Source organism: Lactuca virosa, chromosome 4 (assembly GCF_052849685.1).
Source record: "Lactuca virosa cultivar CGN04683 chromosome 4, Lactuca_virosa_CGN04683_v6, whole genome shotgun sequence".
In the NCBI taxonomy this organism is placed as follows: domain Eukaryota; kingdom Viridiplantae; phylum Streptophyta; class Magnoliopsida; order Asterales; family Asteraceae; genus Lactuca; species Lactuca virosa.
The window spans coordinates 63,192,268-63,207,622 of NC_136429.1; the positions used below are offsets into that span (position 1 = coordinate 63,192,268).

The 15,355-nt window shown below is 38.7% G+C and overlaps 1 protein-coding gene across 1 annotated transcript; it reads right to left on the minus strand.

Annotated features, from left to right (window-relative positions):
* Nucleotides 1–305: 305 nt before the first annotated feature.
* On the minus strand, nt 306–1,055 carry LOC145104547 (uncharacterized). The gene has a single exon (XM_079041772.1). It carries the CDS (start codon nt 1,053–1,055, stop codon nt 306–308), a length of 750 nt encoding a protein of 249 aa, XP_078897898.1.
* Nucleotides 1,056–15,355: the final 14,300 nt, after the last annotated feature.

A 15,355-nucleotide genomic window follows, 5' to 3' on the forward strand; every position in this document is an offset into this window, starting at 1 on the left:
ACACCAGTAGACCATTTACCATTGATATTTAAGCCATTGATCCTATATTTTTGGTTTTTGTTGTTGATGAAACCATGAAAGAATTTTGTGTTTTCGTCCCCTTCAATAGTCCACTTGACATGAGACCTTTGTTTCAGATCTAAAGCCGCCAATTTCTCTAATTCAAGAATTTTTTTCAAGCCATTGCATTGGATATTGAGTTCATCTTTTGTTAAACTTCTAGTTTCAGTCTCTTTCTCCAATTTTGTGATCATCTCTTTTAGCTCAAGTGCCTCCTGATTTTCTTTTCGTCTCTCCTCATTCCTCTACTTTCTTATTTCACCTTTGAGGTGTTTCAATTTTGCTACTAAGTAAGCATCTGGTAGGCCATAGCCATCAAAGGATTTCCAAGCATTGAGGACAATATGATCTAGTCCATCTTTAAGTAACCAAGAATTGTAGAACTTAAAAGGCGGTGGACCAAAGTTATCCATATAGGATGTTAGTGTGATCGGGCAGTGATCAGAGAGTTCCTGGGGCTGAGTAGTGGGAGAGACAGTAGGGAACTTGGCTAAGAAGTTTGAACATCCCAGGAATCTATCTAAGTTACTGAGTTTTGCACCAACACGACTCGTGTATGTAAATTTTTTCCCATCCATGTTATAATCAATAAGACCAACATTAAGGATGAACGTGTTAAACACATGGGCACTAGTGGAACAAAAGCTTGAGTTGGACCTTTCACTATCGCATCTGACCACATTGAAATCACCGAATAAGATCCATTTTCCTTTTCTACTTTGTTGGATGTTGAGTAGTTCATCCCATAAAGTTTGTTTATCAGTCACCGATTGTGGACCATAGATATTGGCGAATATGGTGTTCCTGTCAATATTTTTCCATTTCCCAATGACAATCAGAAAGTGACGAGATTTGATTACTTCAATTATTTGAAAAAAGTTTGTGTTCCAAATAGAGACGAGCCGCCCATATCGCCCATTGGAGTTAACACCATCATAGTCGAATTCGTCTGATTCCCAACACCCATTCACATTTATACTAGAAAAATCTGACATTTGAGTTTCTTGAATCCCTATGAAGTTGACTTTGTGTGTTTTCTGCAGTCTCCTAACCTAATTGATTTTAACATTTGTCCCCATGCCACACACTTTTTGAGAGGGATAGTTCATTAGTCAAGATTTTTGCCACAGATGTCACCCATGGCATGTGCAAGAACTAGATTGTTCTTGTCAAGTTGAAACCCCACTTCGAAACCAATTTCTACTGTATGAACCATCTCATTTGAAATAGAGTCATTCACACAATTCTCGTCCAATCCGTGAGGAGTTCCATTAGATGGGTTTTGATTAAGATCGATCGAGGGGGCATGCTCTGGTCTGATGGAACTAGTAGGAGGAAGGAAAGTGATCACCGTTGGAATAAAAGAATGATTTGGGGATAAATTACATGATTTATTCCTCTTTCTCTTTTTAATTTTAGGACTATTGTTGTTGGTTTTAACGTTTGATGGAGAATTATTATCATGGATCGGGGATTTAAAACAATTGGGCCACCATAGTTTGGGAAGGGCCCGAAACACCCAAGAGGTAGCTTATTGTGTATAGGCCCACCTGAAGTGTATGATGGGGCAAAAGTATGGCCCAACACTTGCTAATCACCATATGAGTCGACAATTAATGGGGTCTGGGTGAGGAGTGTCGTCGTATTATTAGTCGTCATCGGGGGTTGAATTGACATCCTAATCTCCTCTGTTTGGGGAATTTCAATCGTCGCCAGTACCTCAGAATTGTCTTTTATGCGCATTAACTCCATCGTCGATGCCAATGTTGCCTGGAGAGTCCAACGCTGGTGACCTATATGATGGTTCCTCCGTTGGAGGTTTGTTGGTGTCATCTTTTCTCACACTACTTGAACCACCATTGTTGTTACTAAACTCAGTTTCCTTATTGCTATTATATGTGCAGATTTCACCTTCTTCAAGATCCTTCTCATCCTCTTACATTCAAGTTTCAGAAATTGCTTCATCCTTTTCATCTTCATCAACACTCTCTTCCTCTACTTTGTCAAAAGGCAACGGTTTGAAGGGAGACCAGTCATCAGTGTATTCAACAACCCCCACTGTTATGGTCTCACCTCCAGCGATGATCGTGATTTCCTCGTTAATCCAAGTCATCTTGGACGTGAGGACACCCACTTTACCCATTGAGTAGTCTCTACAATTTCGGATGCCATCAAAAGGATTTATGACTCTACCGAATCTCCCCATTGCAGAAAAGTTTGATTTGTCCAAAAGATTAAGTGGTAATCCAAGAATTTTTAACCAAGCAATTCGTTCATACCGTATTTCATTTTTATCTCCAGGTACCATCCATTTAAACCAATATTTCCATCTTTCTTTGTCTTCAAGGAATTCTATTGCTTTGATCGCTTAATCGAAGCTCATGGCTATATTAAGTCCCCCCGCCCCAAATACTTTGTGTCGTTGCTCATAAGCCATGATGCCAGCATATTACCAATGTGATCCAGGCTATGAGCTTCCTTAAACAAAACACTCCTTCTTATCCAGTCTTTCATGTATGTTTTCAGGTTAAGATTCACTACGTGTCACACCCCCAAACCGAGACGGCGAAAACGTTCGGGGGTGGAGGACGTCATGTACAATATCATCACAATTAAATAGTAGAAATCAAAGAAATAACAACCATTATATTGATAATATATTGTTTATATTGTATTTGAAACATAGCTTGAATGACTTCCAAATGTATATAGTAAAAACTAAGACTAGAAGCTATTATGCTCTGTCTTCTTGAAAACATGCGCGTGTACCTGCCTACTGGTTTCCTGAGAATACAAGTAATTTTGAAAGAGTGTCAACATTTATGTTGGTGAGTTCATAAGTATTTTGTTTTAGAAAATAATTTCTTTGTTCCTTGAAAATGTTCGTAAGTTTCTTCAGAAAATCCTATATTTTCTTAGTAAAATGGAATGTAGTCTTAGTCCCCTTCGAACCAAAATGTATAAATGTCATCGTAAGTTTAGGTGGTAATATTATGTAGGTTTTAAATCTGTATAAAAACCATTTGGATGCATGATTTCCGAAATTAAAGTTGTTTTGTACTTGAAAATGGTGCAGGGTAGTTTTATAACGATACAACCCTTATGCATGCGTGCTCTCGGTAAAAGTTACTCCAGGTATGTAAGCTTTCGTGTCTTAAATTTGAGTACCCTAGAAAGACCTATAGCTTCCTTCAATAATCCCCCAATGTATATAAGTTATATAACAATCAAGATCGAATAGACCGTCGAATAAAAAGGGTCTGCCCTAAGCCAACAACCAAACGAGGAACAGGATCTAAGGCATACCCAACCTTTTCTAAGTAGATCGTGTCTAAATTTAATATAACCCTGCCGTATACACGTAGCAACTATGGAAGAAATCTAACCATTCTAGACGAAATGTAGTCTTAACTACCCTAAGACCAATAAGGGTGAGTGTTTGTTCGTGTAAATAGTATATTGTAGTAGTGGTACATAAAGAAAACTTCTTTCTTTATAAATGAAATGTGTATTCAAGAAAAATCTGATAATTTTTCCCTGATAACTAGTTGTAGTCTTGAACACCCAAGACCGAAATATACAAGTATTTTTCCATACTTATGAGAGTAAGTGCAGTTTTAAATGAATATAACCCTTATGACTGTAAGAATCCTCGCAAACTATATATGTCGTTGTTTCCCTATGTGATTTATTATAACCTTGCACTTGACATAGTAATGCCTCTTACGACGTTCTTCAGGCGTCAGAATGTTTTGACACCCCAGACCTGCCGGTCTAGCTATTGTAAGCAACTTAGGGTGCGGGATTGTAAGTCCTAATATAGATCTACACACAAGTATCATGCTCTCCCTACAAGAGATTAAGGTTATAGCACAGGACTTTAACCAGTACTCTAAGGGTACAATGAAGTAGTGTCTCACAACCAGATTCAACGAGTTTACGTGTAGTGTGAATGAAGCCTTCCTTGGTATGTTCGTAGTGTTAATGTACCATAAATTATGCCTATTATACTTTATCATATGTATCCTTCCTTAGTATGTTTGTATGTTGATGTACCATAAACTATACCTAGTATAGTTTATCATATGTATACCTTCCTTAGTATGTTTGTATGTTAATGTACCATAAACTATACTTATTATAGTTTATCATATGTATTTGTATTTGATTGAAATCCTTATGATGAATAACTACTTTTATTTCATGAAGGGAAGCTAACATGAAACACAATCTACATGTAGCTAAACATTGTTATACACTTTGCTCAACATGTTACAAAGTGTTATTGAGTATAAACACTATTTTACTAGTTTCCCTTTTCTGTAACTGTTATTAGAAAAATCACAGAAAAATCAATTTAAGTTGAAAACTAAATCCGTAAACTCTGAGAGTTAATTGTGTCTAGTTTGTTCATAGTTTTTGTCATGAATTTTGGAGGTCTCTAACCAGTGTGAATATGTCCATCTTCACAGACTGGTCCGAAATCATCTCAGAAATGATAGGCTGTCTTGTAAAAACCGCCATAAATTGTAGAAAAATCGTATGAACGTTTGCAAGTAATCATTAGAAAGGTATAAACCTGAACTATTTTCTTTTTAAACAGTTTTGAAAAATATTAATTTTAAGTTGGTCAAAACAGTTCGAGAATGAACCATAACTTTTCTGTTGAAAGATGTTGGTTGTATTAGAGTGTGTTTTGGAGTTGGAACTTGTATTCTCCACCTTAAAGCTTGAAGAAACCATGAAAAGATAGGGGTATGAACTCACATTGAGTGATTTCCCTGAGATGGATGTTGAAGAAGAGAGGTTTCCAAGTCAAGAACACTTGGAGAGTGCTTGAGGATTTGAAGATACTAAGAACAAATATGACGATATTTGTATGAGGAATCCATGATTTGAGTGAAGGAGTGTAGAATATTCAAGAGTGGAAATGAAGAACTTACCTAAAATGGGGAAGAGCTCGTGACTTCCTGGAGTTCTTATTTCCAGAGAGAGCAAATAAGAAGAAAGAGAGAGAGAGAGAGAGAGAGAGAGAGAGAGAGAGAGAGAGAGAGAGAAAGGATATTTGATTGAAGAGTGTGGTAATGAATCTTTTGGGAAGTGTGTGAGATATAAATCTTTTAGGTGGATTTGGTGTAAGAGAATCTGATGGAGTGTTGGGAAAGTGTAGGAGGGACAATGATTTGACTAGGTAAAGTGTGAATAGTGACATAAAGTGGGAATGGTGTCATAGTTTCTTGGAAAAGTCAACCAACCCCTTAGATAATATCTTGTACAAAAGATATTATCTATAATTAGGATGTCCCAAAATATGATTAGAATATGAATCTATGGGGTCTAATATGTTAAAATATGAGTTTGGGTGAAAATACCCCGTCAAAATCATCAAAAACGAGCTTAAGAAGCGAAAGTGGTCGAAAACCGGGAAAAAGAGGCGAACCTGCAAAGTTCCGAAGGTCAGAAGCGAAGGTCTCGGTCCATGAGGCTGAGAACCGAAGATAGGTTGAGCTGAAGGTAGGCTGGACCGAAAGAAGGGTATCTCAGACCGAAGGGTATTTCGGTTTTAAGGAGGGTTCGATCTAAGTGGTTTCGGTCCTAAGTGGTTTCGGCCCAACTTTGCTGTTTTTCATAACATCTTCCCGTTACGAGTGGTTTTTGATTAAGTTAAGGGTCGGGATGCCCCGGGTGTTCATAAAAAGTTGAAAGAGTGTTTGGGAGAGATTTGGGGGAGAGAGAGAGATATATATATATAGAGCAAGAGAGATTGAGAGAGACTTTGTTTGTGACCTTTGCTAGTGTTTAGCCTCGTAATACAAGGTTTGTAAACCCCATTATGCCTCGTTATGAGTGTTATATGCCCCCTAAGGGGATGTAATAGTGCTTTATCAAGTCGCTACACCACTTTCCCTGCCTAGGGTTTAGATTTCTTGAACATATGAAACCTCTAAATGATACTTTGTATTAAGATAGAGAATTTATTTTTCACTAGAATTTTTAGAGTAAACCCTGACCTAAAAGAGTTAGTTGAGTGGACTGGTTTGACCCGTTGACTTTTTTTGAATTTGACTTGACCAGAAATTGACGGTTGTCACATCATCCCTCGTTAGAAGGAATTTCGTCCCGAAATTAGCATTTCAAATGGGACTTCAAGGGTTGGGGAAAAGATGTGGGTATATATATATATATATATATATATATATATATATATATATATATATATATATATATATATTGTTTCATCTGATCTTCTTGATCTTAGGTGAATTCCGATCCTCGCTTGGCAGTCCAGCGGATCTTCACTATTGCGTCTACTGTTTTGATTCGTGAGGAGTGTGTGGGTTTGGGTTTACTTGTCTACGTTCGTCCGAATGGTAGGATGTCTACCTATAGACCTGGGAAACTTTTTCCTGGAGTTCATAGTAGGACTCCTACCTGGTTCTTCAATCATTGCCTCGCGTATACAAGTCGAATACAATTAAGATTAATAGGGCGGTCGGATGAGTAACTCTGTCTTAATTCCACAACCAGACAAGGAACAGGAGGGAAGGCGGAAATACACATCCTAAGCCCGTAGAATCTTAATTATATACCACTCTCGCGTATACACTTGGTGGTGACTGGTTAACCGTATTTGTCCTTAGCCTCTGTGCTTCAACTTGTCTTGCTGCTCGAGTGGTATTCCCGAAAGGTCTGTTGGGAACACTTCGGGAGGGTTTCAGAAGATATAGTACTCCTCGCATGAGTACTTCTGGGTTTTGAAGCAAGATACGAGTCGAAGGTTTGTGTCGGGTTTGTCGTTATGAGTGACGAGGGTTTCGTAAATCGGTCGGTTAAGGCGAAGGATCTTTTCGTATTACCTGCGATTGATGTGGTGAAGACCACACCAATCCATGTCGAATGACGACGTCGGAACTTGTTATTTTAATTGGCGTTAAGTCTTATTCGGAAGGGATGTTTGTTAGAGTGATAGTGCATTCTTATGCTTACGTTTCTAGTGCTTTAAGTTTTATCCTTGTTATTACTACCGCGAACATTTGGTACCACATTTAGCGAGTACTAACAATAAGAGTGTTTCGATGGATAGTGATGAAATTTCATAATATGCTTAAGATTTAGTTGGTAAAAATTTTCGTAAAAATTTTAAGTTTTAACTTATTTTCATTTGGGAAACGTACCGCTGTCCACAGGTGGTTCCAGAAGAATCTCTCCTGCGGTGATCATCAACACTCTTCCATCCTCACTGGAGTTCCTTGTTATTGGACAGTCCCTCTTGAAGTGTCCAATTTCGCCACACTTGTAACAAGCCTGGCCTACCCCAATTCCGGTGACCTGGGAGATTGGTTGTGCTGGTGACCTACAGAAACGGGCAGTGTGCCCCTTCTTGTTGCAGTTTTTACAGTGCATTACTCGGCAAACTCCCGTGTGATGGAAGTTGCACTTGGTGCACTTTGGAAGGTTTCCAGCATATCGATTGGGTGGTGCAGGAGTGGCAGATGTTGTGGCTGTAAAGGCTGCCACGAGTTGTGGTCTCTTGGGAGGACCTTGAGTCGAACTGTTCCCTTTCTTGTTCCAGAATCTTCGTTTCTTGTTCTTGGGTTTGTGCTCTGAGGTGTCCTTGTTAGTAGACACTAGTTGGTGCCCTCGGTTGCTATTGCGGTTAGCATTGTCGGTACGGTTTTCGTGGCCGCTTGTGTTGTTAGCGTTGAGTTGTGCCAGTACGGCCGTCACGACGGCTGTGACCGCAGCTTGAAAAGTAGCGGAGTCTATCTGCAGAATTGGTGTTTCTCCTGTTGGCCGGTTATTTCCTTGGGATGACATGATTCTGTTGCATGATGAGAAACGAGCTCGTTAGCAACTATGGTCGTTTCTAGTCATATTCCATCTATTTATATATATAACTATATAAAATTTTCATTTTGTTGGACTCTTCTCAATGTTCCTGCCAACATCCTTTAGATGTACTTACGGTAGGGAGTAGAAGTAGGTATTTTTTACAAGTGTTAGGTTTACTAAGATAAACTATGGGTGTCCATGGCTTTCTTCGTGGTTAGGATGGTTAGCACCATTATCCAACCCACTGGTACCACTTGTGTGGATTTGAGTCATGGCGGCTACTACAGCAGCCTGAAAGATAATAGTGTCGTACAGTGGAGGATTGGTTGACGTGCTGTTGAGGGCGCGCCTTATAGGTCTATGGGGAGGCGCCTTCTACCGTGAGGTTTTAAAATATGGAATTGTGGTAAGTCCTTAGTAGTAATTATAAGTCGAGTGTCGTTTGAACTAGGTTATCTTAGTTTTGTGTGTATCATGTTCCGAATTTTATAGTGTTTTTGAAAACAATTCATAACAGAGGTCTATGTACAATAGACTTATGAATTTTTCAATAGTGATCACCTTTAAATGAGACTTCATGACCTGGTTTACTGTTACTACTTGCGACGAAAGACGCAATAAGCCTAACACAATAGTGTGAGTAGTATAATTACTAACTCACTAGTTATATGTGTTTATTCGTTATTAGTGTGACGCATAAGGAGCTCGGCCTCCTCACGTGATTTGCGATTAGTCTCTTCTTCTCTCTGTCCTAGTTATGATTGCCCTAGTTGCACTTGTAAGGGTTCGTTTTCTCCAGGCATTCCTATGGTGTTATCATCCCTATGATTGCTCTGAACTGGACTCAAATGTCTGAGCGGGCTCTCCAGTTTGCTTCTGATAGGGTAACCTTCGTTAGTGATCTTTCTAGTGCATTTCCCTTCGTCCGATCTTTTCTCGGAATTCTCCTCGTGAACTCTCTTTTGGTTCTTCCTCGACTCCTCTGTTGGTCGTGGTAGTGGGGTTGCGATGTCTAGATATGTTGTTTGTACGAGAATTAGGGGTGTACAAAGGATCCATGAGATTAATAAAAGTATTTTTATTGAAATTTTTAAGATGGTCCTTACCGAGTCCTCCTATAATCACGTAGTGTATATAGATTATATATAACCAAGATTAGATAGACCTTCGAATAAGTGACCCTACTCTAAGACCACAACCAAACAAGGAACAGGAAATAGAGCGAAAATCACAAATTCTAAGTCTATAAAATTTCAATTATATATAACCTTAACGCATACCCTCTGTAATTATAGATCTACCAGGAAAGGTCTTTTAGTTTTCACATAAGTTAGTTACAGTGCCTAAAATACTCCTATAGTATTTTAATTGTATGTTTGGTTCTAGTGCTCCTTTGTATAGAGAGTTGGTAAGTTTTAGACTTGTTGCAACACCACAATCAATCCCAAACACATGTCGGTCGTATCTCAAATAAATTTAGTTGATCGGGCTATATTTATCCCAGATATGATTACATAATTGTTTAGGTCTGACTGTAGTGTCCAACCTCCAAATACCTTTGTATTGTTCTTTTTGTGATATTGTTCTAGCATGTATGTACGTGTGTTCGTATACTTCTCATAAAAATACTTATATTTTAAAAAAATATACTTTTAGTCAGAGCACTTTGGCCCCTTTGTATTTATAGTTGTATATCTTCTTATGGGTTGATATAGTGAGTTCACTATAAACAATGCTCTGATACCAATCTGTCACACCCCCAAACCGAGACGGCGGAAACGTTCGGGGGTGGAGGACGTCATGTACACCACAATTGAATAGTAGAAATCAAAGAAATAACAACCATTGTATTGATAATATATTATTTACATTGTATTTAAAACATAGCTTGAATGACTTCCAAATGTATATAGGAAAAACTAAGAGTAGAAGCTATTATGCTCCGTCTTCTTGAAAACCTGCGCGTGTACCTGCCTACTGGTTTCCTGAGAATACAAGTAATTTTGAAAGAGTGTCAACATTTACGTTGGTGAGTTCATAAGTATTTTGTTTTAGAAAATAAGTTCTTTGTTCCTTGAAAATGTTCGTAAGTTCCTTCAGAAAATCCTATTATACTTTATCATATGTATCCTTCCTTAGTATGTTTGTATGTTGATGTACCATAAACTATACCTAGTATAGTTTATCATATGTATACCTTCCTTAGTATGTTTGTATGTTAATGTACCATAAACTATACTTATTATAGTTTATCATATGTATTTGTATTTGATTGAAATCCTTATGATGAATAACTACTTTTATTTCATGAAGGGAAGCTAACATGAAACACAATGTACATGTAGCTAAACATTGTTATACACTTTGCTCAACATGTTACAAAGTGTTATTGAGTATAAACACTATTTTACTAGTTTCCCTTTTCTGTAACTGTTATTAGAAAAATCACAGAAAAATCAATTTAAGTTGAAAACTAAATCCGTAAACTCTGAGAGTTTAGAAATTGTGTCTAGTTTGTTCATAGTTTTTGTCATGAATTTTGGAGGTCTCTAACCAGTGTGAATATGTCCATCTTCACAGACTGGTCCGAAATCATCTCAGAAATGATAGGCTGTCTTGTAAAAACCGCCATAAATTGTAGAAAAATCGTATGAACGTTTGCAAGTAATCATTAGAAAGGTATAAACCTGAACTATTTTCTTTTTAAACAGTTTTGAAAAATATTAATTTTAAGTTGGTCAAAACAGTTCGAGAATGAACCATAACTTTTCTGTTGAAAGATGTTGGTTGTATTAGAGTGTGTTTTGGAGTTGTAACTTGTATTCTCCCCCTTAAAGCTTGAAGAAACCATGAAAAGATAGGAGTATGAACTCACATTGAGTGATTTCCCTGAGATGGATGTTGAAGAAGAGAGTTTTCCAAGTCAAGAACACTTGGAGAGTGCTTGAGGATTTGAAGATACTAAGAACAAATATGACGATATTTGTATGAGGAATCCATGATTTGAGTGAAGGAGTGTAGAATATTCAAGAGTGGAAATGAAGAACTTACCAAAAATGGGGAAGAGCTCGTGACTTCCTGGAGTTCTTATTTCCAGAGAGAGCAAATAAGAAGAAAGAGAGAGAGAGAGAGAGAGAGAGAGAGAGAGAGAGAGAGAAGGGATATTTGATTGAAGAGTGTGGTAATGAATCTTTTGGGAAGTGTGTGAGATATAAATCTTTTAGGTGGATTTGGTGTAAGAGAATCTGATGGAGTGTTGGGAAAGTGTAGGAGGGACAATGATTTGACTAGGTAAAGTGTGAATAGTGACATAAAGTGGGAATGGTGTCATAGTTTCTTGGAAAAGTCAACCAACCCCTTAGATAATATCTTGTACAAAAGATATTATCTATAATTAGGATATCCCAAAATATGATTAGAATATGAATCTATAGGGTCTAATATGTTAAAATATGAGTTTGGGTGAAAATACCCCGTCAAAATCATCAAAAACAAGCTTAAGAAGCTAAAGTGGTCGAAAACCGGGAAAAAGAGGCGAACCTGCAAAGTTCCGAAGGTCAGAAGCGAAGGTCTCGGTCCATGAGGCTGAGAACCGAAGGTAGGTTGAGCTGAAGGTAGGCTGGACCGAAAAAAGGGTATCTCAGACCGAAGGGTTTTTCGGTTTTAAGGAGGGTTCGGTCTAAGTGGTTTCGGTCCTAAGTGGTTTCGGCCCAACTTTGCTGTTTTTCATAACATCTTCCCGTTTCGAGTGGTTTTTGATTAAGTTAAGGGTCGGGATGCCCCGGGTGTTCATAAAAAGTTGAAAGAGATTTTAGGAGAGATTTGGGGGAGAGAGAGAGATATATATAGAGCGACAGAGATTGAGAGAGACTTTGTTTGTGACCTTTGCTAGTGTTTAGCCTCGTAATACAGGGTTTGTAAACCCCATTATGCCTCGTTATGAGTGTTATATGCCCCCTAAGGGGATGTAATAGTGCTTTATCAAGTCGCTACACCACTTTCCCTGCCTAGGGTTTAGATTTCCTGAACATATGAAACCTCTAAATGATACTTTGTATTAAGATAGAGAATTTATTTTTCACTAGAATTTTTAGAGTAAGCCCTGACGTACAAGAGTTAGTTGAGTGGACTGGTTTGACCCGTTGACTTTGTTTGAATTTGACTTGACCAGAAATTGACGGTTGTCACATCATCCCTCGTTAGAAGGAATTTCGTCCCGAAATTAGCATTTCAAATGGGACTTCAAGGGTTGGGGAAAAGATGTGGGTATATATATATATATATATATATATATATATATATATATATTGTTTCATCTGATCTTCTTGATCTTAGGTGAATTCCGATCCTCGCTTGGCATTCCAGCAGATCTTCATTATTGCGTCTACTGTTTTGATTCGTGAGGAGTGTGTGGGTTTGGGTTTACTTGTCTACATTCGTCCGAATGGTAGGATGTCTACCTATAGACCTGGGAAACTTTGTCCTGAAGTTCCTAGTAGGACTCCTACCTGGTTCTTCAATCATTGCCTCGCGTATACAAGTCGAATACAATTAAGATTGATAGGGCGGTCGGATGAGTAACTCTGTCTTAATTCCACAACCAGACAAGGAACAGGAGGGAAGGCGGAAATACACATCCTAAGCCCGTAGAATCTTAATTATATACCACTCTCGCGTATACACTTGGTGGTGACTGGTTAACCGTATTTGTCCTTAGCCTCTGTGCTTGAACTTGTCTTGCTGCTCGAGTGGTATTCCCGAAAGGTCTGTTGGGAACACTTCGGGAGGGTTTCAGAAGATATAGTACTCCTCGCATGAGTACTTCTGGGTTTTGAAGCAAGAGACGAGTCGAAGGTTTGTGTCGGGTTTGTCGTTATGAGTGACGAGGGTTTCGTAAATCGGTCGGTTAAGGCGAAGGATCTTTTCGTATTACCTGCGATTGATGTGGTGAAGACTACACCAATCCATGTCGAATGACGACGTTGGAACTTGTTATTTTAATTGGCGTTAAGTCTTATTCGGAAGGGATGTTTGTTAGAGTGATAGTGCATTCTTATGCTTACGTTTCTAGTGCTTTAAGTTTTATCCTTGTTATTACTACCGCGAACATTTGGTACCACATTTAGCGAGTACTAACAATAAGAGTGTTTCGATGGATAGTGATGAAATTTCATAATATGCTTAAGATTTAGTTGGTAAAAATTTTCGTAAAAATTTTAAGTTTTAACTTATTTTCATTTGGGAAACGTACCGCTGTCCACAGGTGGTTCCAGAAGAGTCTCTCCTGCGGTGATCATCAACACTCTTCCATCCTCACTGGAGTTCCTTGTTATTGGACAGTCCCTCTTGAAGTGTCCAATTTCGCCACACTTGTAACAAGCCTGGCCTACCCCAATTCCGGTGACCTGGGAGATTGGTTGTGCTGGTGACCTACAGAAACTGGCAGTGTGCCCCTTCTTGTTGCAGTTTTTACAGTGCATTACTCGGCAAACTCCCGTGTGATGGAAGTTGCACTTGGTGCACTTTGGAAGGTTTCCAGCATATCGATTGGGTGGTGCAGGAGTGGTAGATGTTGTGGCTGTAAAGGCTGCCACGAGTTGTGATCTCTTGGAAGGACCTTGAGTCGAAATGTTCCCTTTCTTGTTCCAGAATCTTCGTTTCTTGTTCTTGGGTTTGTGCTCTGAGGTGTCCTTGTTAGTAGACACTAGTTGGTGCCCTCGGTTGCTATTGCGGTTAGCATTGTCGGTACGGTTTTCGTGGCCGCTTGTGTTGTTAGCGTTGAGTTGTGCCAGTACGGCCGTCACGACGGCTGTGACCGCAGCTTGAAAAGTAGCGGAGTCTATCTGCAGAATTGGTGTTTCTCCTGTTGGCCGGTTATTTCCTTGGGATGACATGATTCTGTTGCATGATGAGAAACGAGCTCGTTAGCAACTATGGTCGTTTCTAGTCATATTCCATCTATTTATATATATAACTATATAAATTTTTCATTTTGTTGGACTCTTCTCAATGTTCCTGCCAACATCCTTGAGATGTACTTACGGTAGGGAGTAGAAGTAGGTATTTTTTACAAGTGTTAGGTTTACTAAGATAAACTATGGGTGTCCATGGCTTTCTTCGTGGTTAGGATGGTTAGCACCATTATCCAACCCACTGGTACCACTTGTGTGGATTTGAGTCATGGCGGCTACTACAGCAGCCTGAAAGATAATAGTGTCGTACAGTGGAGGATTGGTTGACGTGCTGTTGAGGGCGTGCCTTATAGGTCTATGGGGAGGCGCCTTCTACCGTGAGGTTTTAAAATATGGAATTGTGGTAAGTCCTTAGTAGTAGTTATATGTCGAGTGTCGTTTGAACTAGGTTATCTTAGTTTTGTGTGTATCATGTTCCGACTTTTATAGTGTTTTTGAAAACAATTCATAACAGAGGTCTATGTACAATAGACTTATGAATTTTTCAATAGTGATCACCTTTAAATGAGACTTCATGACCTGGTTTACTGTTACTACTTGCGACGAAAGACGCAATAAGCCTAACACAATAGTGTGAGTAGTATAATTACTAACTCACTAGTTATATGTGTTTATTCGTTATTAGTGTGACGCATAAGGAGCTCGGCCTCCTCACGTGATTTGCGATTAGTCTCTTCTTCTCTCTGTCCTAGTTATGATTGCCCTAGTTGCACTTGTAAGGGTTCGTTTTCTCCAGGCATTCCTATGGTGTTATCATCCCTATGATTGCTCTGAACTGGACTCAAATGTCTGAGCGGGCTCTCCAGTTTGCTTCTGATAGGGTAACGTTCGTTAGTGATCTTTCTAGTGCATTTCCCTTCGTCCGATCTTTTCTCGGAATTCTCCTCGTGAACTCTCTTTTGGTTCTTCCTCGACTCCTCTGTTGGTCGTGGTAGTGGGTTTGCGATGTCTAGATATGTTGTTTGTACGAGAATTAGGGGTGTACAAAGGATCCATGAGATTAATAAAAGTATTTTTATTGAAATTTTTAAGATGGTCCTTACCGAGTCCTCCTATAATCACGTAGTGTATATAGATTATATATAACCAAGATTAGATAGACCTTCGAATAAGTGACCCTACTCTAAGACCACAACCAAACAAGGAACAGGAAATAGAGCGAAAATCACAAATTCTAAGTCTATAAAATTTCAATTATATATAACCTTAACGCATACCCTCTGTAATTATAGATCTACCAGGAAAGGTCTTTTAGTTTTCACATAAGTTAGTTACAGTGCCTAAAATACTCCTATAGTATTTTAATTGTATGTTTGGTTCTAGTGCTCCTTTGTATAGAGAGTTGGTAAGTTTTAGACTTGTTGCAACACCACAATCAATCCCAAACACATGTCGGTCGTATCTCAAATAAATTTAGTTGATCGGGCTATATTTATCCCAGATATGATTACATAATTGTTTAGGTCTGACTGTAGTGTCCAACCTCCAAA